General features: G+C 39.7%; 1 protein-coding gene across 2 annotated transcripts in view; it reads left to right on the top strand.

Moving 5' to 3' along the window:
* The window catches only part of TLE4 (TLE family member 4, transcriptional corepressor), a 100,339-nt gene that overhangs the window by 1,111 nt on the left and 74,457 nt on the right, over positions 1–24,771 (top strand). For both annotated transcript variants that reach the window (XM_052700767.1, XM_052700768.1), the window contains exon 4: positions 1,339–1,383. In XM_052700767.1, coding sequence (XP_052556727.1) covers positions 1,339–1,383 — 45 coding nt within the window. The remainder of the gene's footprint in view (positions 1–1,338; positions 1,384–24,771) is intronic.

The following is a 24,771-nucleotide window of genomic DNA, read 5'->3' as shown; positions in this document are numbered from 1 at the left end:
CAGTTAGAGCGTCTGTGAGCGCGATGTGCTGAGACCGAGATGCACTCAGGTTGCTGGAGGCAAGCAGAGAGATGACAGCGAGTGCTGCTGCTGTGAGGCTGCATCAGTGCTCCCATCGCTAGTTCTTAGTTCAGGGCTTGTAACTTCTTTGCAGCAGCCATACTGTGTGCAAAATCTGCCGCTTAATGTCCCGAGCAACGGAGGACGTGTCCTCACCATGCTGGCACATCCCTTGCAACTCCAGCAAGTGCTTCTGGGGATAATGTGGTTATTCCTGCTGGTTTCCCTCTGCTGTCATAAAGTGCTCTGGGATAATGCTTTTATTTCCATCCCCCCCCTTTCCCCCCGTACTGTGTTCAGAGTTGTGTAGGTATATCTGTGGCCCAAAGCCTCCTGCCTTAGAAGAGCTGTTGTTCCTGTGCTGCTGTTCATTGCTCTACTGAACTGGGAATGGTGGGGCTTTGAGTGTGAGGAGTTTCTTAGAGGGCTATGGACTGTGTGGCCAAGTGAGGCGCGCAGGAAAATGTCTCCCTGCACATAATTGCATGATGGATTGTGTTGACTCTGAGGAGCCTGTGCTGCCCGCTACCTTGTACATCTACAAAGGATTAGCTGCTTTCTATATGTGCCTGACAAATAACACCCCGGTATCCACAAAAAAAAAAGGAAATAACCTTGAAAAATTCTTAACCAGGAGCACAGGCATATGTTAAGTCTTGCATTTGTCTTTTTCATGCTTGATTTGCTTAAGTCCTGAGTATGGTGTACCACTGAGCTGCACGCTGACCCTACTCCCTGTGATGGGGGATGTCGGAGTGGCATGTCTGCCTGACTCTCTGGCCGATGTGCTTCTGCCTTCTTTTCATCCCTGCCGTCCAGTCACAGCTTTTTTGTGTTTTTAATTTAAAATATCGAATAACTGTTCGTTGAGTTGTCTGCTGATTTATACGTCTGTCTGGCTTCAGGCACTTCAGGCTTTTTTTTTTTTTTTTTTGCATCTTTCATGTGTGCTAGGGAATAAAATCTTGAGTGTTCTCTATGTGCTTTTCTGCTTCTAATCTGTAACTCTGGCTGTGATTACTTTTCATGATTTTTTTGTTGTCTGTTTTTTTTGCTTGTTCTATAGCCATCCTTTGTAGATTTGCCAAGAAGTGACATAGATAAAATAAAAAGCAAGAAAAATGGGCAACTGCGACATGCTGTCAAATTCCAGGAGCTCTCCTGGCGAGTAAACATTTCTGGGTCTCTGTCTTTGTACGGATGATGTCTGAGTCAGAGCAAATTTTGGAATGGCTGTTATAAATTGTAAGGTCTAACAGTCGTTTTCTTCTTTCTTAGTATTATGAGATGTCCTATGGGCTGAATATAGAAATGCATAAACAGGTAGGTAAATATTTTGCTTTGTGTAAGAACGCTCACTGTAATTTTTCCCATCAGCCTTAACCAGATGTCTGCTATGTGCAAGTTGCCTTAATTGCATGCTGAAGTGTGCAGGAAATTTTCTGTGCTCCTTGCTGGCCCAGACACCCCCTGTGTTTGGCTGTATGGAGCACATTGTGTACAGGGGTAAGACGGGCGCAGCCCTGAGTCGCCTTGGCCTTGTGCTGCTGGGGCCGCCTTTTTGGAGTGATAGCTGCATTGTGAATGCATATCGGGTGTCAAGGGACATGTGTTTGGGTGTGGAAAGGGCTCATTCTCAGTTAACTGGGGCTGTTTTAAGCTGGAACTACAGCGGCAATCAGTGTGCAGCCATGTTGCTGTCTCCCTCAGGTTGCCTACCAGCACCCTTCTCAAAAAGCAAGTGTCTCAGCATGTCAGACACGAAAGGGTAAAGGAGCTTTCCAGAAGGGTGATGTTTCACTTGGTTCTATGCCTTGAAGTCTAGCACTTAGGCTGAGATTAGCAGGAGATTACCGGTATGGAGCATGGCAGTGTAAATCAGAATTTCTTATTCAGTAATGTGTGTTTTTAACCTTCTCTGGAGGAGAATGAATTAAACATCTGACCTCTTTTCCAGCGAGAGAACTTTTAATATGGTGGAGTTTAATACTGACAACTCATTTTAGCAAACGGTTGAGCAGTTCACCCATGTTGCTGGAAAGGGTGAATGACAGAAATAAATGGTTGAATGGGAGAAGAAACACCGTCTGACAATTGGCTTGTATGTGTTCCTAATCTAAGTAGTGGATGTGGAACTTCTCTGGGTTGTGGAAATAGAACTCCTTTATCTCAGTGAGAACAAACTGAATTCAGATTTTTTTTTTTCATGTTTGTTATATTTTGTGTCCCGTTAGCACTCCAGTACTTCCAGTGCTGATGAAGGCCATTGATGTTAGATGGTAGGCTAGTACAAAGGCAGAGGGTTTTCTGTCCTTGGAGTGGTTTGCCTGTGACACTGCAGAGCTCTGGAAGCCCGGCATAGACCTGTGGAGCGTGAGTGCAGTGCCTGGCTTGCAGCCAGGCCCTGTAATGCTGTGGGGTGGAAGATGTAGGGTGGCAGAACAGCTGGGCTGGCTGGGTCCTGTCTGAAAAGCAGAGTTGGTGTCATGCACAAGAACAATTCACCCAGTCCAGAGTCTCTGCAGGCCACCTACGTAGTGTATTCTTACTTGTGTTTGAGAGCGGCTATTGCAGTTAGACTTATTTATATTTCTGGGTGCTTTGCACGTACAGCAATTAGTTGTATGTAGACTTCAAACTTCAACTAACCATGCAAAATGATGTGGGACAGTATTGGCTTGCAAATAAAATGTGTAATTAGTTTGTTTGACGTAGGGGAAACTCACTTAAAACTGATTTTAATTTTTAATTTCTAAATGCTTCAGAAATTGTGTATGATTGCGGCAATGGAGATGTCAATGATATTCTGAAAAAAATTAAGTCCCTAGCTTCAGCTAAATATGAGGATGACAAAGGACTCAAGTTTTAATTAAACACCCTTTTCCAGTACTGCTCAGTCTGTTTGAATTAGTAGTTCAAGTAGTCTACTCTCATGCAAAACACTTAAATATTTTGTCAGATGTTGATTCAAATCAGCTGCGGCTATGAAACTCACTTGCTATCATTCCTAAATCTGATATTCGTTTGTATCTTCGTGTCTCCTCTGCTTTTCCCACAGTGTTTTTTTCCCTTTCTGCTCTTGCTACTGCAAATGCAACATATTTCCCATTTTGCTTTGTGATGGCAGTGTGGGGGCCCAATTTTGTGTATATAGGGAGTTGATTGTTTCATTTGATGTGCGTGAATCTTTTTTAAATTCCACTTTAAATTCCCTTTTCTTCCTCTCAGATCTTTGAATTTTCCTCGCCTGAAATTGAGCGATTCTTTTTTTCTTCTTCTATTCCTCTTTCCCCCCCCAGCTTTCTAAATTCAATCATATCAAAAATCCTGAGGGCAGTTTATCACATTATGAAATACAGACAGCCCTGCAAACCACCTACTTATTATATTTTCTTCCTTTTTTTTTTCTTTTTTTTTCACTTTAGCACAGAGGCATATCTGTCTTTATTTGTTTTTGTGGGCAGACAGCTTTGGTTCCTCTTAGGTTCTTTCCAGATGTACTACTGGATGCCCTTGTAATGGAAAGCAGGCAATAATGCGGTGAAGTTGCCCTTCGGCGTAATTGGGCCGAGTTCCTGAGATCAGGTTAGGCTTATTCACTTACTAGATTTGCGTCTCAAAGGGTTCAAGAGCAGGACTCCCTGGAGTCCTTGGAAGTACCCTAGTAATTGGTGGCCCTGATATTTGAAACCTTTGTGTATTTTTCTGTTAAAGCTTCTGTTCTTCTTGGCTGCTCCCAGCCACAGAGTATTTATTTTTAGAGAAATTTTTCACTGGAACAGAAAATGATGGCTGTGATGGAGTCATGACTCTGTGACTTAGCAAATTGATAAAAGGATAAACGTGGAGCGCGGCAATAGTGTGTATGCATGCCGGGCAGGGGAGGAGGGAGAGAGCGTTGCTTTCCCACCCCTCGTGTGATGCTCATCATCAGTCATCCTGTGTTGATTTTGATAGAAGACTATTAAAGTGAAACCTATGGGGAATTTGTCATTCTGAAAGGAAAGCTAATGTAATTAGTACCAATTAAAGTACATTTAGTAAATTGGATTTAATCTTAATTAAGCCTGCATAATGTTGCCAATTTTTAACAATTATGTTTGAGAACATAATTAATTTAAATTTTGGTAACTGAGTAAATAGCATTAGACTGGTAGAATTAGTCATTTGTAGCTTTTTGTTTTTTGTTTTTTTTTTTTAAGACAAGTGTGGGGTGTGTTGTGACATGTGGTGTTATAGCCTAAGACATTAAGCTAATTTTTGATATTCTCTAATGGGATCAATAGAGCTTCAAAATAGACACATTCGGGGAAAAAAAAAAAAAAAAGACAGTAGGTTGGGGATTTTGGATTGCAGTATGAACAGATACTTCCCTGTGATTGTAAATCTTAGCATTAGAATAAAGGAGAATGTGTGAGTGTGATCTAAAGAAGTTCATTTCCTACAAAGTTGCTTTTTTTTTTTTTTTTTTTCTTTTTGAGGCTCAGTGAATGATTTATGAATGAATACTTGACATACTGCGCTATGTTTCTAATACAGTGTTGCTACTTGTTGATGGTCATTTGGTTTAATTTCTGAAATTAGGCTGTTTTAATGTTATGGTAAACAGTTTATTTAAATTGCTGTAATCAAACATGCTTTCTGAAGGTTTTAATTGAGAATTGTAATTATCACTTAAAATAAGTGTCTGTATTTGGCTCCAGACAGCAGATATTTGTGAATGAGACTGATGGAAGACATAAGCAGGATAGAGCATTCTCTTCTAATTTCCATTCTCTTTTTAGAGGTGGAAGTATGTAAATGATGATTTTCTCTTTTTGGTCAGGCCTACATCTTTGAACTAATTCACACATTGGAATGCTGGATTTCAGCATTTTTGAAGGCAAATTCAGATCTCTTAAGAAGCTGTGTGTTGAAAAATAAATGAAATTACTTCTTAAGATCACAGTAACGGAAAAAAAACCCAAACCATTTCAGTTCAATCCATGTAAATTTTATTAGAAGACTTGGGCAACAACCATTTGAGTGCTGCTAAAATATTAATTGGATAGAAATGAAAGGGCTCTACTAGCTGATAGGATATCATAATCATAGCTGCAGTAGTCGATGGTAAATGATGATAAATGGCATTAGGAACCTTTTAGCAAACTGTAATAACTATGAGGAGGGAAGCGATATGGATTTGCATTATATCTGATACCCTCTAGTACCAAGTGGATTGCCAATACTGCTTGTTTAGCATTTTCTAAGGGCAATAGGATATTGATTTCTGACTTACAAGGAACGGCTCTATTTTCACCATTGAAAAGTATTGCAGGTTGTTAAGAAGAAATTGACTTGAAGAGGCCTGACTGCTGCCCATCATGGAGCAAATAAAGCAAAACTGCCGAAGCATGGTGGAGCAGTGAGATGGGGCCCTCAGCAATTTGTTGCTATTAATTTACCATGCTCGACAGCAAATCAATCGGCATCTACTTCATCTGCTGGAGAAAACGCTGTCCAGGGCAGATAAAAGGCCCTGCGTGGTACGGGGAATAGACTGGATTGGCCAAACGGATGCTGCAGTTAATGTGTAAATAAGTGAAATCAAGGCCACTGTTGCCGAGAAAGCTGTTTTTAATTAGGTTGGGGCTTTATAGTGAGCTATTTAAGAAAATAGTATAGAGCTTGGAGAGTAAGGGGAGATTTATTGCCGACTGAGTTAATATATGGGTTGTACGACATCCCAGCCTTGAGTCTGCTTGCTTCTTAAGCCTTAGTAAATTATTTTGGTAAAAGGGTAAAGATGGGAATCAATTTGTTTAATTTAGGGCTGAGTTTTGGCCATTTTTCATCTTCGCAGCCATAAAACACATACATCACAGGGAATTGGTTTGTGTGTACGCTGTGTATGTAACAGAAAAGCACTCTTTGTTTCATTAGCAGTGGGCTAGGCTTGGCGTGGATCTGTGTGCACATGTGTGTGCAAACTTTGTTTTTCTAACAGGCAGCAGCTGAAGGTATATTCTGTGTGAAGAATAGCTGGAAAGCCAGCTAACATTTTACTGGCTGAATTTGTTCTCTGTTATAAACAGTAGGAAAGATTTAACAGAGATACAGGCAGTGAGTAGTCAGAACTGGAAAACTTTAGAATGAGAAAAATTAGAAGTGAAATTTTGAAGACTGCAGCTCACCCAGGACTGTTAAGAAGGAAGAGAAAAACAAGTGACTTTTCCATCAAAGTCACAAAATGCAAAAAAGAGATTGTCAAATCCGTTTGACTACTGAGGCTTTTTTGTCTGAGTTTTAGGTTATTTAACCTCTGAAGCCAGTGGAACAGCTTACAAGCTTATGAAAACTTAAGAAACGTGCTGTTCTGCAGTTAAACCAGAAACCTCTTGCTTTGTATTAATGACTCAATTCTTAAGCAAGATGTTTTTTTCCCTGACACAGATGTTGGACAAGCTTTCTGTGGGGAGGACATGTTAATTTACTCATTTTGTTGTTTGCACTTCTCTGTGTTGTTACTGTTGAAGTAAGCTTACCCCCTTCAATTTCAGAATAATGTATATTAGGATGAGAGTCTGCATTTCATCCTTATTTTGCTATACACAAGGAAACGAAAATGTCATATTCACCCACTTGTTTTGCCAATTCAGACAGATGCTTAAGACATAGGAAGTAGCACAAAACATGCTGAGCAAACTTTAAAATTAAGTCATACATTCTGTTTTTCCTTGCAGAAGGCTGTCCTCGCATTTGCTTACACATAAAAGCATTTCTCTGCCTTTGAAAGATCCTAGCTGCTGCAATACTGCCTCACTGTCTGTGTTAGTTTATGGGCACACTTGTAGTTACTGGGGAAGCCAAAGGTGACCCTATGACTAGGGTTGCCTAACACTTTTGTGCTATCAAAAATTCTCACAGAAATTTGTGGCTTTTTTGTTTGTTTGTTTTTGTGGGTTTTTTTTTTTGTGTGTGTGTGTTTGTTTTTTTTTTCCCCTTGCAAGAAAATGTCACCTTTACTGTTTGCAGTCAGGGATTTTGTAGTGATGGGTAGCCCCTAGGTGCTGTGGAGGTGGAGGATGGTGAGGGGGATCTTGCTCCTGGACAGCTAGCACAGCTTCAGGCACAGCTACACTGCGAGGCTCGTGCTGAGCAGTCAGAGCTAGAGGAGTGAGGAGCGATGTCACCGTTTCATGTGTAATTGCGGTTGCAGCATACTGTACAATGAGATTTGCCTTCCTTTCAGGGGTAAAAAAATAAGTGCCGAGGTCATTAAAAAAGAGAGAAAAAAAACCATTAATTAGCGGAGAGGTTTCAAAGCGTGGGTGCTAGGATGCTCAGGCTTTACACTGTGTATGTTAGTTTGATCCTGCCCCATTGTGTGTCTGCAGCGTGCTGCAGGTCTTGCTTATACACTCACTGATCTCATTATCGCTTTTCCTAGAGGACCTCTTTCACTGCACAAAATAGACATTAGGAAAGTAGAATTAAGGCTGCAGAGGCGACTGTAAATCTAGCTTGAAAATCTTTAGCTGCTTGGTTCTGCAACTGAAATAAATAACTTTTAGCATGAAGGTTCAAGGATGTGAAATAATCGTGACTAGAGGCTTCTCAGGGCAGAGATTCTGTTTTTTCTCTTCAGGGTACAGTAAGGGTGATACCCTCCTGTCTGTCACAGCATATGTAGAGAAACAGAATTTTTTTTATTTTTACACATAATACTACCTATATTGAGAATTAGCAATTTGGCCTTATTAGTATTTTGATTTTTTTAATAAGGGGCAGCCTGTCGTTTGTAGAAATTTGTGAGAATAGAACAGAGCACCAAGTCTGTCACGGATGTGTGCCGGCTATTGAACAGAGGAGTTATAATTGTTGCAGAAGTCACTTCTGCTGCTGTCTGCAGATTGAGCATGTCTGTTGCCACTGATTTTCAGAAAACCTATTTACCCACAAGGCACAAAGGGAACAGAGCAAAGATGATAATGTGAAACTTGGGAAGTATAAACTGATGCTTGCACTAAGTAATAGGTGACAGTATACTTGAAGCTGTACCTATCCATACTCCAGAAATGCAATTCTATAAAATAAATTGAAGGTTTAAATGAGAAAGTAATCTTTATTTTAAAATGTAAAAATATTAGGTGTTTCTAAGAGTCAGTGTCTCTGTTCATAGGTGTATTTTTACAGGTTTTGTCTTGGTTCAAGTTGATAATTTCATGTTCTACTGTTACCTCGAAGTAATATTTACAACAAATTTTTTCCTTATTATTCTTTATCGTAGTGGTGACACAAATGTGGTAGTTAAGTGTAGTGGGGGACATACTGGCACTGTGTCAAGAGAAGATGTTTGTAACTTTCTTTTTTAGTGTTTTTTAAATATAATGAAAATATATCACAAATGGTGACTAGAACTGTACATAGTTCTTTCTTGCCTGTGTAAACAGGATTTAGACTTACAGAATCATTTTTACTAGCCTATGACAGGTACGTAATGTTCTGGCATTGAACACTGTGATGTTATGGCTGAGATGTTTAAATGTGCAGATGTCAGGCCAGTCAAAGTTATAGTCCCCACGGTAAACTTGAATTGGTCTCTTTATTGTTATGTATTTGTATGGTATGCTCTATTGCCAACTCTAAATGTTAAATCATGCCAATCCCCAGAAAATCACAAGATTGGATGAAAATTAATCATGAGATAAATAATAAATTTGGGGTTCTTTTTATTTCTCTTCTAATTTTAAGCTGCCAGACTGCACTTGGCTCATGTTTTTTAGTTTTTTCTCCAGTGTTCTTCTGTAATAGTTTCTTGCTAGTAAAGAGTAAAGCCTCTTAAGGTTCACAGTAAAGTTCAGGAAGCTGGACATCTGATGCAGCTTGCAATTATTGTTGTGTTTTTATTCTTGAAAGTATATGAGCTGTACTCTACTAAGGAAAAATAATACAAAGTATAAAAGATACGTACATAATTTAGAATTGCTTTTTAATTTTTTTTTAGTATTTTATGCCACAATGCCAGAAACATACTTGTGGTGATTTCCCCATCAATGTTAGAAGGAGAGGGAGCGCAGGACACGGTGTTGTTTTGAGTGGAGGTCTTCTGACTTGGCCTCTTTCTTTCGGTCTGCTTAAATGATTTCTCCACACGATCTTGTATTGCCAGAGGTTTCTGTCATTTGCTGGATGAGATTCAACTTCTTCAAAGGAGGAAAAACCTCTCACTATTATGTTTGGGATGTGGAACATTGGCAATGAGAATGTGTGCTTTTCTTTTTTCTTGTGTTTGCTGTAAATCCTCAGCAGAGCATCTCACAGTTGAGAAAAAATCAAAATCTGTCCCTTTCATGCTATGAAGAGTCTGCATACTAATAAGTCCTGCCAGTCAATTTTGTTTGGCTCCTGTTGAATGCTTGGTGCACGTTGTAGATGATCACTGAAAGCATTTAATTTTTAAAAACCCTGTTCTTTCCTCTATCCCAAATGAAGTAAGCTTCTCATGTATTCGTTTCTGTCTGCTTATGTGCCGGGCTTCTCTCGATGGCTTGGGGAGTTTGCAGAGGCAGAAATCTTGCGTCCCGTTTCCTGGTGTTCTTCAGAAGGAGTGCACTGATGGCTTTGGGGCTGAGCTGCCTGTGATAGATGGGCACTCATCTGCACAGAGAGCTTGATAAAGCTGATGCTGGTGCATCAAAGGGGCTTCAGTCAGTTGCGTGTACAGGGACACATTCATATTTTTAAGTGGTGGATCTGAAAGCAAAAGAACCTGTTTCCTCATGTATTTTCAGAGTTCAGACCCCATACCACAGAATTAAGATACAGTAGGGCAAACACATGTGGCCTAAGCTCGGGTGAGGTGCTGGTATGGTGTAAAGGGGAGCAGGCAGCAGGAGGTTTCCATGCTTTTCGATGCCTGGCCTCAGCTCACCCTTCATAGCAGGAAGGAGCTTGCAAGGTAGTGTATAGAGTTTTGGGACGTCTTGGGTATGCTTCTTCACAGCTGCTCAGTGGGTGATGCCTGTTAACTTGGTGGCATTGTTTAAAATGAGTCGTTAGAAACAGTGGAGGCATTTTAGTTACTCATTTTCTTTCTTGAGACCATTTGTTTCTCAACAGCAAAGATGGAACATATTGATGCTTATACCTTATGATGCAGGTAGCTTACAGGACTTCCAGAAGGATGTAATTCAGATATCCAGCAAACACATGAGTTGGCACTTAATTAAAATTTTAGCTTTTAAAACCATGGAGAAAAGGGAATGATGTTAACATTTATCTTGGGCAACCGCTTTTTGCCATTTCTCTCCTTTCTTAGAGATGAATAAGGAAATTGCAGCTGTATTTCACAGCTAAAACATTTCATTGATTAATTTTGAAAACACAGTGGTTCACTGTGCATCAAAATAGCTGCTGTGAAGCTTATCATGGCTCAGGAAAGGGTCAGGTGTGGACTTTGTGGTGTTTGTCCATGTTTTTGTGGAAGGTGCCTCGCCAAGGGCCATGCATGGCTGGGTTTCTGTAAGAGGCCCCTGTGGTGTCTCTGACTGGCTTTCTGTCTAACCTGTGAGATTTTGCTTGGAGTTGGAGGACTATCAGGCAGTTGCCAGGCAGCCAAGAACCCAGATTGGGCTTTGTGAGGCCATTTAACTCCAAGAGATGAACTGGCTGTGCTGTGGTTTTGGCATCAGGAGGGGCATGAGGATCTGCTGGCTTTTCATGGCAGCTGCAGAGTGAGGAGATGTGAGTTCATTGCTCAATCTCTACAAGGTACTTTGTGCCTAGAGTGGAAAGCCAGTGTTGATATGTGTTCTGTTTCCTATAGTGGGTACTTTTAAATGCTTACCTGTGGACCTGACTCTCTTGGATCTAGGAAAGAGGCCATTTAGTGGAAGGTGTGTGTGACAAATTAGCAGCGGTGGTTTCACTGAACTCACAGTTCAGTTCTGCAGTTCTGCATCCCTTTGTGAAAATCTCTGAAATGGTGGTGATATTTACATGACAGGAGTGATGTAAGATTTAATTTGCTAACTTCCATTATTAGATGAGAGGCCCTAGAGAATCACAGAATATTGAATAAATATATATTTGCTGTTGAGAGAGGAGAACTTCTTCCAAACCTATATCAGCTTTGTAATGAAGTCCAGCAGTGCCTTAGCTGTGGTGGGTTTTCCTTTGTCCTTATGCCCTAGGGGCCACCAGAAGAAAACACTAGAGAGAGTCATTCTCCTGCCTGCTTCTGTGTTAACTGTATTTGGAGATATTTGGAAATGGTGAACTGGTCCTGTGATAGTGTCTGGAGAAGAAAATCAAAAGCAGCATGGACAAAGCTGACCAAACCTCTTTCATTTGAATGAGGAGGCAAAGAACAGGGATTGGAGGAAACCAGTTAATAAGCTTTCTTCTCACGTCCTATACTTCCCTGCAGTACCATTCATTCTGTATGACATCCATCCAGCTTCACAGTAAACCCTTTGAAAGATGGCACTGTGCTGATGTGCAAAAGAGTCAACTACAACACAATACTGTCTACTCTTTGTAATTTCATATAGCATGTGACTTGGTACTAAGTAGACACCTCTGAAAATATCAGTCCATTATGTGAATAGCACAATAAAGATGGAAAGACTTTGTACATAAAACAGACTCCATGTTTATATCGGTATATTGCCAAAGAGAAGATAATGTGTTCTTAGACTGGGTTTAACCAGTTGGCTTTCTGTCCTAATTGCAGAAAGCTGTTGTGTTGTGAACAGGTTGTTTATTTACAGTTTCTTTCATTAGTTCTTAGCTTCTGGGAATGAACTGTGTGCTTTTTCGCTTAGTGTCCCTCTAAACAAAATTAATAAATCCAGGAATTGATGAGGGTCTTTTGCATTTTTTGCTCTAGCACAGTAATTGTGGAAGAAGCATTGACTTCTCTGAACATCAGAGAACTTTTATGGTGGAGTAATTTGCTATATATTTGTCCATGCATAAATGTGGAGATGTTACTCTTTAAAAGTAAGTCGTATATAGATTCTTTGTTTGAGTCAGTCAATGAAGATGGGTGTTAAATGAAGCAAAACTAATATGGTGTCTTTGACAGGGGTAACAGGATAAAATCATTTTTCCATGCATCTGTAGAAGGCATTTATCCCTCCCCCTCTCACAACTTTCATTGGTTTATCTCTGCAGGCTGGTGACATCAAAATACTCACTAATGTCCCTTGTTGGCAGCATAAGAAAAGACTTACAGTTCTATACCTACAGCATTCTGGAAGTTTCTGGGGAAGTGTTCCTGTTTGAGAGTCTTTCTAAAACCACATTTAACTGAGGGTAACAATTGCAGATAGAGATAGATAGAGAACACCACATAGAGAGAACTGTGAGAGAGCAGAGTCCCCATGGCTGTACATGTGGGGTGTTGTTTGTTTTTTTTTCTGAGGTTGTGGGTTTCCGCTGAAGAGGAGTTTAGAAACATGTATACAAGATGCTGTGCGAATTGGCATCACGGTGTGAAATTATGACATTTTATCTTTTATTTGGATGCAATTTACTTAGCTCTGTTTTCTACCTAGAAGTAGTGGTTTTCTTCTAAAGAGTTGATTTTGGAATAATCTTAATTCAGGTACTTTGAAGGAAAAATGGTGCTATAAGTATGTGCTGTATTAAGGGTCATGAGATATCTTTAAGCCTGCAGCGGAACCTGGAGAGATTGCAAGTCTGTAGTCAGAAGAAATGCCTCTTAACAAGATGCAAAGCACAGAGCTCCCAGGTAGCTGTGATTCGGCTGCCAAGGTCTGGGGCCTGTGAAGTTCTAAGTGAAAGTTTCTGCTTTGCACTGTCAGAGGCTGCCTATGGGACCTTGGCCCATCCTTTTTGACCAACAGTTTGCTAAGGCAGTGGAGTATTGCTGTGGGTCCCTTTGTAGGGCCAGCAGGATAAAGGGCGGTAGGGAGCTTGCTGTGTTTGGGATGAGCTGAGCAATTTATTGTGGAGTTAAAGAGATACAGCACATACTGAGTGCAGTTTACAGAGGAATGTTGAGGTGGTTGTGGGGTTAAATCTTGCACTGCTTGGGACAGCTCGAATAGCGCTGTCTCGCTAGGTAGGGTCAGTTCAGAATCACCTTTAGGAGAATGGGACCTAAACGTTCTGTCAAAGCCTGAACACAGCGTATTTTTCTTAAGCAAACAAAAGAGACTACCATAATAATAACAACAACCAATAAAAAGCACAAAAAAGCTGGGCAAGGCAACATCCTTAGTTCATCTTATTTCATTTGCTTTATTGTCTGCTAAGGAGACTTGTGTCTCAGGAGGGGATGTAGAGACTAGGGGGTGCAGCAGAAAGCTGTTTGGTTTGCATGAGCTGCTTAATGGTTCAGTGGATATGAAAGAGGAGAGAAGCTGTGCTGTGGCCCTGGAAGGACTGTCTGTGGTGGTGTGGAAGATATTGTTCTGAGTTCCAATCCTGGTCCCAAACCCTTCCATGTGTTTTAGCCCCTGATGTTCTTACCATGTACAATGGTTGGAAACAGAATCTGGTAATGGGACTTTTCAACTGCAGTGGAAGAACAGGGATTATTTCCTTCCCAGAGTTCACAGAAGCCTAATGGGTAGGGTGTGCTCCTAGGAGGTGGGAACGAGGAGTAAAGAAAGAATTAATATATGTAATACTGTGATTAAATTCTTTAACCACTAAGCTGTTGCATAGAAGCTTCTCGCTTCTCCACCCTTTTTTACTTTTTACAAACGTGACTGCTGCTGTGCTTTGTGTGAGAACCATTCTGGCAGGGGTTCTCAGCTCCCTTGGGGACATGGGTGGAGGAGTGCTGAGGGGAAGTGTTTGCCCAGGCTTGGTTGTGAGCTAGATGCCAAAGATACTTCTGAACATGTCTGGGAAGGGGACTGAGAAATACTTAATAGGGAGCTTCAGTGCTGGAAGCTGACACTGGTGTGTTTTTGGTGACTTCAGTATGGTGTGATCCCTGAGAGGGGAAGAGAGCGGGGGAAGATCATAGTGTTGGACTGTAGTGTCTAAATCCAGTCTCTTTATGTTGGATGACTTTTAAGTTACGTACATACGTATGTATCTACAGGTGTGGTTACATGTCATCTTGCTCTTAGGAATTCTTGGAAATCTTTAGCATTTATCTGTTGATATTCTGCTTGAATTAGGAAACTTGTCTGTTTAGGCATTATTAAAAATCTCATTACATACTTTCTTGAGACTTCACCTGTGACCTCCACTGCTTCAATTCTCTGTCTGGGAAGTGAAAATAATACTTTTTCCTGGAGCGTAACTTACCACAGAGGAGTTTTTGGAGACCAATATATGTTAAGAAACAGGAGGTGAGATATTATTACACAGGAGTCACTTACAAGTGCCTGTGTTTATCTCTGTAGACTGTAAGGTGCTTGGGGCAGGCTGCTATTTCCCAAGACAGTTTTGTCCTCATTTTGTCTCCCGTGTGAGTTCTGCTGTCTTTTTCATCACAGCTGCAATTAGCAAGCTCCACTGACGTGCCTTTTGGCAGTATTGCAGTCTGTACTTTAATTTGTATTAAGGAGGTTTGTTCCTTGGTAATCTCTTTTCAGCCTTTGTTCTACACCTGGAAAATGGATAATACTACGACTTCAACTTGGTAGGGTTCGGGGGGGGAAAAAAACACAACAATACACAAAAAAATTTAACTTTCTTATAGCTTGTCTCAACTTATTTCTGTGTGCCTCCTGCCCCCTGAGACCAGGAGCCTGCCCAGACCTTAGCAAATGCCAGAGTTGGGACTTGACGGCTATATAGCCAGTGGCTGCAGCACAGTGGGATCTTGTTTCTCTGGTATAAGCAATAGTATTGTAAAGATGAGGAAAATACAGGTTTTGTTGAAGTCTTCTACGCCTCCTCATTCCAGGCAGGACTAGTAGTCTGAAATAGTCTCTTTTTAACTTCATTGGAATTTCTACCTGCTGTTTTACAGACTATGAATCTGTAAAAGACTTTTTTAAAATTTATTTGTTGCAGAGGTTGAAAGAAGTTAATGGCAGCATGAATTGTCAAAGATTAGGCAAACCCAGTTAGTACTAAACAGTGAGGATCATAGCATTGCTGAAGTCTTCCTTTCTCAGCTTATGAATAACCCCACATGTATGAGAAGCTATAAGTGTTGTTCTGAGGCTAAAAGGAAGTTGGACTTCGGAAAAGAAATACTAGTTAGAAGACTGTTTACAGCATAGGGTAAGTGTTTGGTGTTTTCCTCTGAAACATTGCTGTGCTTTTCCACCTTGCTGAAGCAAATGGACTTAGAGCATTAAAGCAGATCAGTATCTCTATGTGAGCATCCCACTACCACTACTTTTCCTGTTTATTCTTAGTGAGAAAGATGCTAATTTTGGATGTAGAGCAGCTGTTCAGGACCTGGTCTCTCCCTTACTAGCCTAGTTTAATCTGCAGAGCTGGAACAAGTCTAATTTACAGCCAGATGAAATGAAATCTGGAGAGGTTTTGCAGTGGATGTATGGCTGTGAGTTGCACTGGATGAAAATGGCATCCTTTTTTAAAACATTGCTTAAAAGTCCTGAGCTGAGGTAAAGTGCTTTAAGGTACATGGAGTTCTTATCCAAAAGTACAACTGAAGTACTTACAGGTGCTCTATAACCGCCTCTGACAGATTTGCTCAGATCCTTCTAACAGCCTGAGAATCCAGAGGTCAGCAAGGGTAGTTCAGCAGCTAGTTTCAGTCAACTTCAGTTTAGTGGTCATGAGCTGAGGTTATACCTGCTGTGGCAGAGTTGATGCAGCCCTTGTTGGCAACTGTTAAAAAAAAAAAAAAAAAACAACAAACGTTTTTCTCACTTCTCTTTTGTTTGCCTTCATAACATGGTATGTTGCAGTAGTGAAAAGTGACTTTTTCAATAAAGAAATCAGTCATTTTAAACTGCCTTCCCTTTATATTAAAGGTTAATATTTTCCAACTTAATTCTTTTATCTTCACTGAAGCTCACACAAAGAAAGCACAGTCTGAGCTATCCACTAGTCATCAAACATATTTCCCTTCCTCCTCCCCCTGGCTTTTTCCATTGTCTTTGTGAAAAACAGCCAGGGATTATTCATGAACAGGTTTGCAAACAAACTGTGGATAGTTCAGTGATTTCAAGGTTTCCTTTCTTGTATTCTGGCAAATTTCTAATCCAAACAGAATAGCACAACTAAGTCTCTAATTGTCATGGGAAACTACTGTTATGAAAGGGAATAATTATAATACTTTGTGCAAAACAGGCTCTTGTAAACCAAAATAGATAGAATCTATGTGAGTTTTTGTGGGTAAAAATATTAGGATTCGAATGACTGTTTTTCATATGAACACTTGCCTGAAGTGAAACCTTTTTAATTAAAAAAGTGGAGAGATTACAGGCCAGCCAAGTAAATATGAAATTAACAAGCCCAAAGACTGCATTTTGGTAAACCATAGAATTACTCCGTGGCAAAAAGCCACAGATCCATTAAAAAAAAAAAAAAAAGAAAAAAAGAAAAAAAAGGCATGGAAATGTGGTTTTACTGTCTGTCATGCTGTCTGCTGTAACCAAAAAAGCATACAATATTTTATGAGTGTGTTTCTTTTTCACAGTTTTGACCACAATGTTCAGTTACTTCATCTGACCGCTATCAGACTAGGACGCTCGCTGCTTATTTTCACCAGTTTTTATTCATTATTTTGAGCTCACCATGCAATTGTGCATGGGTGACTTGGTTTACCATATGATCTCATAGGTGGCTGCTAGGACCAGTCAAAACTTGCAGCTGGAGCAAATTGCTATACTAACCCGGGAGGTGGAGAGGTTGTTCTGTGGTTGATGGGAGCACATTGGGGTTGCAGCATGGTGGAGGAAGTGAAACGAAGCCTTCCCACGCTGGGAGATGTCTCGGTATCTGTCACAAGGCAAGTGCAGCTTGCCAAGAGCACTGCACTGCGGTTTGCTCTTCTAACTGTGTTCTTGTTTCTGACTTAAAGGAGAAGGGTGTTGAGTGCTCACAAGGAGTCTTGGCACAGAGGTTTTTGGTGTCTGAGACTGCAGTTCTCTGGGTGCCTCAGGCTGGCAAGAGGTGGCATTTATGTCATTTTCTTTGGGTTTAGTCACAGTAAATTGGATGTGGGAATGATATTTGTATTTAAAAAAAAATGTTGTTGGGGTTCATTTTAATTTGGATGTGTTCCTTGTTTGGTTCACCCAATGCCTTTGCAGCTCTGGCAGCACAGAGGTGGTGAACAAGAGCAGCTGGATTAGGCAGAAGTGGTGTCCCTTCAGAGCCTGTTATATACAAGTGCATGGGGAAGCTACAGCTAAAGCCTTCCTCTAGCTCATCTCCCAGGCAGGTAGAGCACCACTGTTGAGAGAACTGCCTGTGTTTCAAACCCAGTTGCTTGCAGAGGAGTTGTGGTGCTGAGATGAACTGTGAAGAAATTCTGTTTGATGATAACGAGTTGAAGGAGAAATATGTTGATATTGTTATCATAAATTTAAACTGTTTATAGAATTGATCGCTTACCCTTCTCAATTGCTTGCATTTGACCTACTTTCTGTGTTCTAGATATTTTTATTAAAGTCTGTGTATGCAGAATGATGAAGAGCATTCTTAACATATGGTGCACCTTGAGCATTTGTCTGAAATTAATGCAGTTCATAGTAGCTTTCCACACAAAGTGTGATCTCACAGGGAGTTACAGCACTGGAATAGATTTCATGAAATCCACATTTCCCCACCAGATAATTCTCCATTGCTCCAAACCTCCTGTTCTGCTTTTTATAGCATTTTCACAAATTTCATGTTTCTTTAAAAAGTTCATGTTAAGTTGGAATCCTTCAAGGATGAAAGGTATTTGAAAACTTCAATAATACTGCACACCATTTCAAGGTGAATGCCATTTAGTGTTGCTCGACTCAGTGTCTGTCCTGGCACGAGTTTTACTGGGGGAATGCCATTCAAATGAATTGAATATCAGGATGTACTTAGTGTATCCAGCTGTCTTGGACAAGTGAATTTCCTGGATGTATTATGCATTCATGTCTTACAAGTGTCTTAACATTTGCTTTGCAAATGTATCCTCTTAGAAGGTTAAAAGGAGTATTGTAAACTGCCTGATTATTTTAGATGTACTTCTCTAGTGAAACTACCACTTGTTAGATATTCACATTTTGAAGGGTAAAATTACCTGTTCTTTCCTAGTCCTCCTCCACTTAAGAGAAAAATAGTAAGTGCTGCAGGAAACTCCAGTTGCAGAAATGCTGAAATGGAAAAAGAGTTATTGTGAGCAAAGGCAGTTATGATCCACAGTGATTGAAATTATAAGCCCTGACAATTCATATCAATATTTTCTACACAATGGGAGTCAGAGCTGCAGACTGTTACTCTGCGGTTGCTCATAGAAAAGTAAGCAGCTTTTTGCTGCAGCAAGAATGCCTTCTTGTTAAATTAATAGCGGCAGTGCACATTTTGCGTAACGTGAATATGGAGCAATGTAGTCTATGCGGTGGAGATGAACTGGAACGTTCAGGATTTGTTTCTGGGTGAACCTCTCATCTTTCCAGCTCCGTAATACAGCCCACCCAGTCTGCAGGTAGCCCTAACAAAAGTGAACTGGAGTCCTGGCTTGCTGTTGTCACTATGTGTGCTGTGGAGTAAGGCCTGAGTGACAAGACTGGTGACAGCGTAGCCTAGCTGGCTCACCCTCTGGATACTGTGGTGTGGAAATTCATGACTGGTACTACTGTGGGAGTGTGGTGCTGTCATCTCAAAGCAAGAAGAAATCAAGAATCAGCGCCCAAAGTTGAAACCTGCAATTAAGTTGAGAGTGAAAGGACACGGGCTCTGCTGCATGTCCTTAGTGTTACGTATTTTTCATTTTTCTGTTCAGTGTTGCTTAAAAAAAAAAAAGTTATTTGTATGTGGGAAAAGGAGAGAGGTGTCTTAAATGTAGTCTGATTCTTAGACAATCACTTGATTCCAGTAGCTGAGACTTGCTAAAATACCATCAAGGAGTGTGAACCATTTAGTTATTTTCAGAAGGAATCAACTTCTTCTTGGTTTAAAAATTGAGATGTTAACATGCTTTATTTGGATTTTTGTGATTACCAAGATCCTAAAGTTGATGCTTCATTATAGCTTTACTCTAAAATCCATTGCACTGTTCTTTCATGTCTTTGGGGGTATTATTAAAATGATATGTTTCTGTGTATTGGCTTAAAAAGATTTGTATCTAGTAAATTAAATGCAAAAATCTGTTTTCTTAATGTATGGAAATTGCATCTGAGTATTGCTCATTATCATAATAAAAGAGGAAGGTGCAGAGGAAAAGGAGTTTAAATGTTTCCTTTGCATAGACTATCTCCCCTTAAATGAATAAGAATTTTTGCTAGATTTCTTAACTAATTTGTGACTGTACCCTCTACTATGTGAAGAGGAAGAGAAGATGAAGGATTGGAAAAGGAATCTGACTGCTTTCTAGCAGAATTTTTGTAATTAGACCTAACAAACACACTTCATGCAAGTGTGCTGATCTCTAGTATAATCATTTATAGAAGCAACCATAAACAAATGCAGTTCTCAGTGACTCAGACTGACCATGTGCTTCAACTTTCATGGCAACACGGTAAGGGTGAGATAGGTAAGCAAAAGCAACGAGAAGTAGAAAAGAAGTAACTGTATTTTTGATGCAAAAAGCCTTATTCCTGGTGTGCAGGTGAGTTTGGAAGGAATAAATTGAGATCAATAGCCGTGGTGATTTTCCTGTTTTTATGAGGAACTAGCAGTTCCTAGCTAGAAAACACTGGCTGCAGTGTTTTCTGCAAGTTGTAAGGTGAAAACAGTGCGACTTTAGACATGTAACTGGAAGTCTGGTACAATTTCATAGTTCTGAGTCTTCATAGTTTATCAGTTTCCCGGTGATAACTCTGGAAGCACAACTCTGTTCCAAAGTGGGCACTGAAATCAGAGAAAATCTGTAGGATAATGATGGCCCATAACTTTTTCTGAATCTTCCTTTGTGTGTGCTTGCCGAGGAAGAGTGTTTGCTGGTGGAGATCAAGAGTGAGAGCTGGATGCTTGAAGCAATTCTCTTTCATAGAGATTTTAGTATTTTCTGGTAATGTTTTAAAAGAACATAAGTGTTTCCTTTCCTGATCATGCTGTGCATAAATTTTAAAAGCATGGTTCTTTTTGGATTGCTCTGGTAGAGCAATCTGGTTTAGCTGAACTGCTGTCTCGTTAATATTTTTCCAAGGCAGGTAAGGACACCTCAAGGTAAGCATAAGCTTCCTGAGAATAGGTTTTCACTCTTTCCTTTTGTTGGTTCTTTACGACGTACAGATTGAAATTAATACTGATCAGCAGTATTCCTCTTTGATTACTTCTACTCCTGAGAAGCAGAATATGATCTTGTGTTCTAAATAAATAGGGGATGCACTGCATCTGAATAAATTAAAAGTAGGCTTTAAAAGTGTTATATACATATAGTTGTAAGGATAAGCAGAGGTTGGTTGGTGTCATTTCCAGCAGGTGCAGAAGAACTGTGGTCAGGCTGTTTGGAGGGCTTGTGAGGGAAAGAGTCAAGTGGTAAGAGTGGTGATTGTGCATATGCACCTGTATTGCAGTGGTTGGGGGAGACATTAGCATGGGAAACTCTGACTTAATTATAATTAGGGTGGGATAATAAAACCTAATTATAATAAGTGGGGGATGCAAAAGATTGAGCTCAAGGCTGTAAGTGCCTTAGTGGAATGCCATAGGTTTCTAAGCTTAAAAAGAAAAAAACTTTACTAAATTTAAAATAACCTCCATAAAACTTAACTGTGAAATCACATTCGTTTAGTTGGTGGAGAAAGCTGAAAACTTCTCCTTCTTATAACATGATGCTGTAACTCACAAAATATGAGTTCTTGTGAAATGCCCCGAGGATTGGTGCGATGTAGTGGGACAGTACTGTTTAGGGTACTACGGAGCTCTACTGGTGGCATTCCTGAAACAGCACCTCCTACTACTTTGCACTGTCTTCTTCTTACTTGTTTCAGTCAGCTTTTTGAGCAAGTTGCTTCCCTCTGTCTTTGTGAGAGGAGAAGTTGAAGCCAGTTTCTGCTATTTTAAATTCCATTTGCAGTCTTTCTTCTGGATGCTTTCCTACTTCTGGCACATCAGACAGAATGCAGCTTGCTTCCTAGTAGAGGCTGGAAGGATTGAAGGTCTACGGGGACTCCAAGCTATGCATTTTTGTGCTGGTACTTGCATGCAGAAGTCAATATTGATAAAAAACATGACTTCCTCAAGTGACAGGCTTTGAGTGTCTTTGTTACCTTACTTGATTTGCTTTTTATTGTCTTAATCATGAATGATTCAGTATGTATCTTTTCTTGCTCAGTTCAACTCCATGTGTTTCTTGAGACATTAAATAAATGCCATGTCTTATCAGTTCACATCAACAGTCCATGGATCGGGATGTATGTTAGTAAATTTATTTTGAAAATTCTACTTCTACAATTTATTGTGTATGTTGCTGTCTTTGGTACTTTTTTGCAAAATAAGCACCTAAATTAATTTATGAATTGTAAGAATTGAGTTTACAATACTTCCTGGGCTTTTAGTTACGATGTTTGTCATAGAAGGTTGATTAGGAAAGCAAGGAGGAGAATATACTAGTGTTTACTTAGTGGAGTCTGATTGTTGCATTCTTAGTTGCGTTGCTCATTGAATACAATGAAGAAGAAATTTTCTGTTTAATGTCCCTCTTTGCCTAGAGATCTTTGCCTTCTGTTCTTCCTAACTACATGGCTAGATTATAGCTTAGTCTCCAAACAGCGTTCCTTTATGGCTGAAGACGAGTTTTATATTCAAGGCTTGCAATATTTTCTCCAGTTCTGTAGAAGTAGAATAAGTGCTTCCAGACAACGGTCTGTGATTAAAACAAAACACATTCTTCTTTATGAAAGAAGAGTTAATTTTCTGTGAAATACTAAGATTAGCTTTTTTGCTCACTTTATTCAGGATCATGATATGTCTCATACAGTGTAATAATGTTTTTTTTTTCCTCACTAATTTGTGAAATGCTTGTTTAGATACTATGGGTGTGTGTATGTGTTCTTGGTAAGCACTTAATAAACGAGATTGATCTTTTTGGCAAAGGCTGCATTGTGTAAAACAAATTAAACTTGAAATAACAGTTGTTTCAGATTATTTTTCTGAAAGTGTAATTGCATATATTCTTTTTCCTCCTGGCTGCTGAAATGGGTTTCCCAATAGTGTTTTATTATTCTGTTTTATTTCAACAATACATATATAGCAGTTTTGTTTCCATTCCACTGACAGACCTACAGCCTCCAGTGGTAATTTTTTACCAGCAATTTTTTATAATTGTAATAACTACGGAACTTCGTGAAATATAGTGGAAATATTTTTTTTGAAGTTTATATACTATAAATAAAATCCCAATTTCCTTTTTGCTCTGCTAAAAAAGAATGTATATGGAAATTTTTTAAAGCAACAAATGGATTCTGAACTCCCTGTGTATTAGAACATTTCTGAGTATTTCAGTATCTGAAGTTTATATGACTCTTGCTTCTCTCTTAGGCTCCAATTGTGCTAAGAATTGGGATATATGCTAAAATACTTAGTGAGGCACTTAGAACATGTTCCCGTATTTTACTGTATGCTTAGGTCCACTTTTAGTGGTGTGCAGCAAGGGTGAATCAAACCAAACTCATAGTTGTTACTGTGAAAGAGGCTCAGGAGCATAGTGGTCTGTCACACACTTCTTCCTGTGTGCTACTGTTAGATGTTGGACCACAACCTCCTGCTGTGGGCTGGGCTGCCTCCTGAGAGCCTTGCCCTCAGGTTTATGTACTGAACATTTTTCAAAAATACTCAGGCTTTTGAAGGATCATGTGTGCTGAGAGGTCAGATTTTTTTACAGTGCTTGTCTGCATATATAGGCACTTAATTATCATTTTAACATCGCTCTTTTGCTGCTTTAGTCAAAAGACGTTCAGAGAGTTAAGGAGTTGAGCAGCTGCCCTTCCGTTAGATCTTTGTTTTCATACTGTAAAGGGGCGTGTTGACAGATACAGGTCTTAATTCCTTTGCTTGGACTGCATTCCAGCACAGTGATTTTGCTGTGTGTTTATACATGAAACAAAATACCTATTCACATCGTAGTTAATAAATGTTAGTATTTATTAATGTCAACATTTTAATTAATAGATACTTATTCATTATTTAAAACAAAACAAAAAAGAGCTGTGTGAATGGTTATGAAAATAACTGTTAAAATAGTGTCTTTTGTGGGTGGCTCTCAGAGACAGCAAACAGTACATGCCTGCATTAGATAACTGAAAAGATGATTCTGACTTGAACCTTCGCTGCCTTTCTCCCTCATTGTTTATGGTTCCATGCTGGTGTGTTCCTATGTAAAACCAAACATCTTTTGTGTTTAGGGAAAGGAGTAATAGAAGTGTCGGTGTTTGTTAACATATTTGACAAACTATGGCAGCAAAAGCTATCCTTTTTATATTTTGGCATGAACAATTGTCCTTTTATTGGTCCATTAATGCTATTTCAGAGCATCGCGCTGTATCCACAGGCAATAATTTAGCAGCTGTTTATCAGGAGCTTTCATAAAGCTTTGAATAGTATTATAACATTCAGTAACCCTAACAACAGCATTTCAGAATCTGTGCCGGTTTAAATGGGATATCTGTGAATGTAGATGTTCAGGGATGCGTGACCCACATAACCTATAAATTTGATTGGAAGTTACAGTGCTGGCATAGGCTGATGGATAGCAGATTAGAGCCCTGATTAACCATGTGATTCACAGGCTGAGAATATATTGTCCTAAGAAAGATTCATCAGATGCAATCAGAATTTCAAGTGGTCAGATGAAATTCAAATGTGCTGTGTGCTTTTTCTTTCTTTTTCCTTGCGCTTTTCTTCTTGAGTTCCCTTCCTCTATTTATTTATTTATTTATTTATTTTATTTCCAATGCTGAAAAATACTTCTTTGATGAATCTGCTCCTCACCCTAAAGCTGTCTGTCTGTTATTCATCAGAAAGCAGGTCGCAGTTCAGTGAGCAGAAGAAAAGATTTTAATAGAAGCTGTGCCAAGGGCTGTAATGCATCATTTTAGGGCCCTAATTACATTACAATGACAAATATCAATGGTGACAACAGCAATAACCTACATCCTTTAATGGCTGTGCTGGAAAAGGAGTTCGGGCGCTGCGCCATTAGATTAGACTTGGTTTCAAAACATAGGCCATTAGAAGTGTGTGTCCTCAGCATTATTGGCCGATAACTGGAGCCCAGTGGGAAGGCCTGTAAATAAATGATGCCTCTCTAAGGCTTGGTCCCATGGGAAAAAGGAGGCAAAATTACATGGCCGTGGAAGCAGCAGTGTTTCCGAGGCAACTTTAGCTTTCAATGTGAGGAACTGGCTGCCCAATTTTATGAAATCATACTTTTTCCTTCTCCTGCCAAGTAGGCTGATTGGGAAAAGCCAATAGGCGCGGCATCTAAGAGAAAAGACAAGTCCTTATGCTGTTTTTTTAAGCGTGATTTTTTAAAAATCTTTGTCAGTATGGAAATGTAAAGCAGACTCGTGTTTTGGTTTCATCTCTTACTTTTCATATTATGTGAAGCGGGAGTTTTCAGGCCTGGTCTGATGGAATGAGCCTACGAAGGTGCTAGCATTAGTTACATTGCTT

The sequence above is a fragment of the Tympanuchus pallidicinctus genome, unplaced genomic scaffold (genome assembly GCF_026119805.1).
Source record: "Tympanuchus pallidicinctus isolate F22 unplaced genomic scaffold, pur_lepc_1.0 scaffold4, whole genome shotgun sequence".
In the NCBI taxonomy this organism is placed as follows: Eukaryota; Metazoa; Chordata; class Aves; order Galliformes; family Phasianidae; genus Tympanuchus; species Tympanuchus pallidicinctus.
The sequence above is the reverse complement of the archived record's forward strand: the minus strand, read 5'-3'. Positions and strand labels throughout refer to the sequence as shown.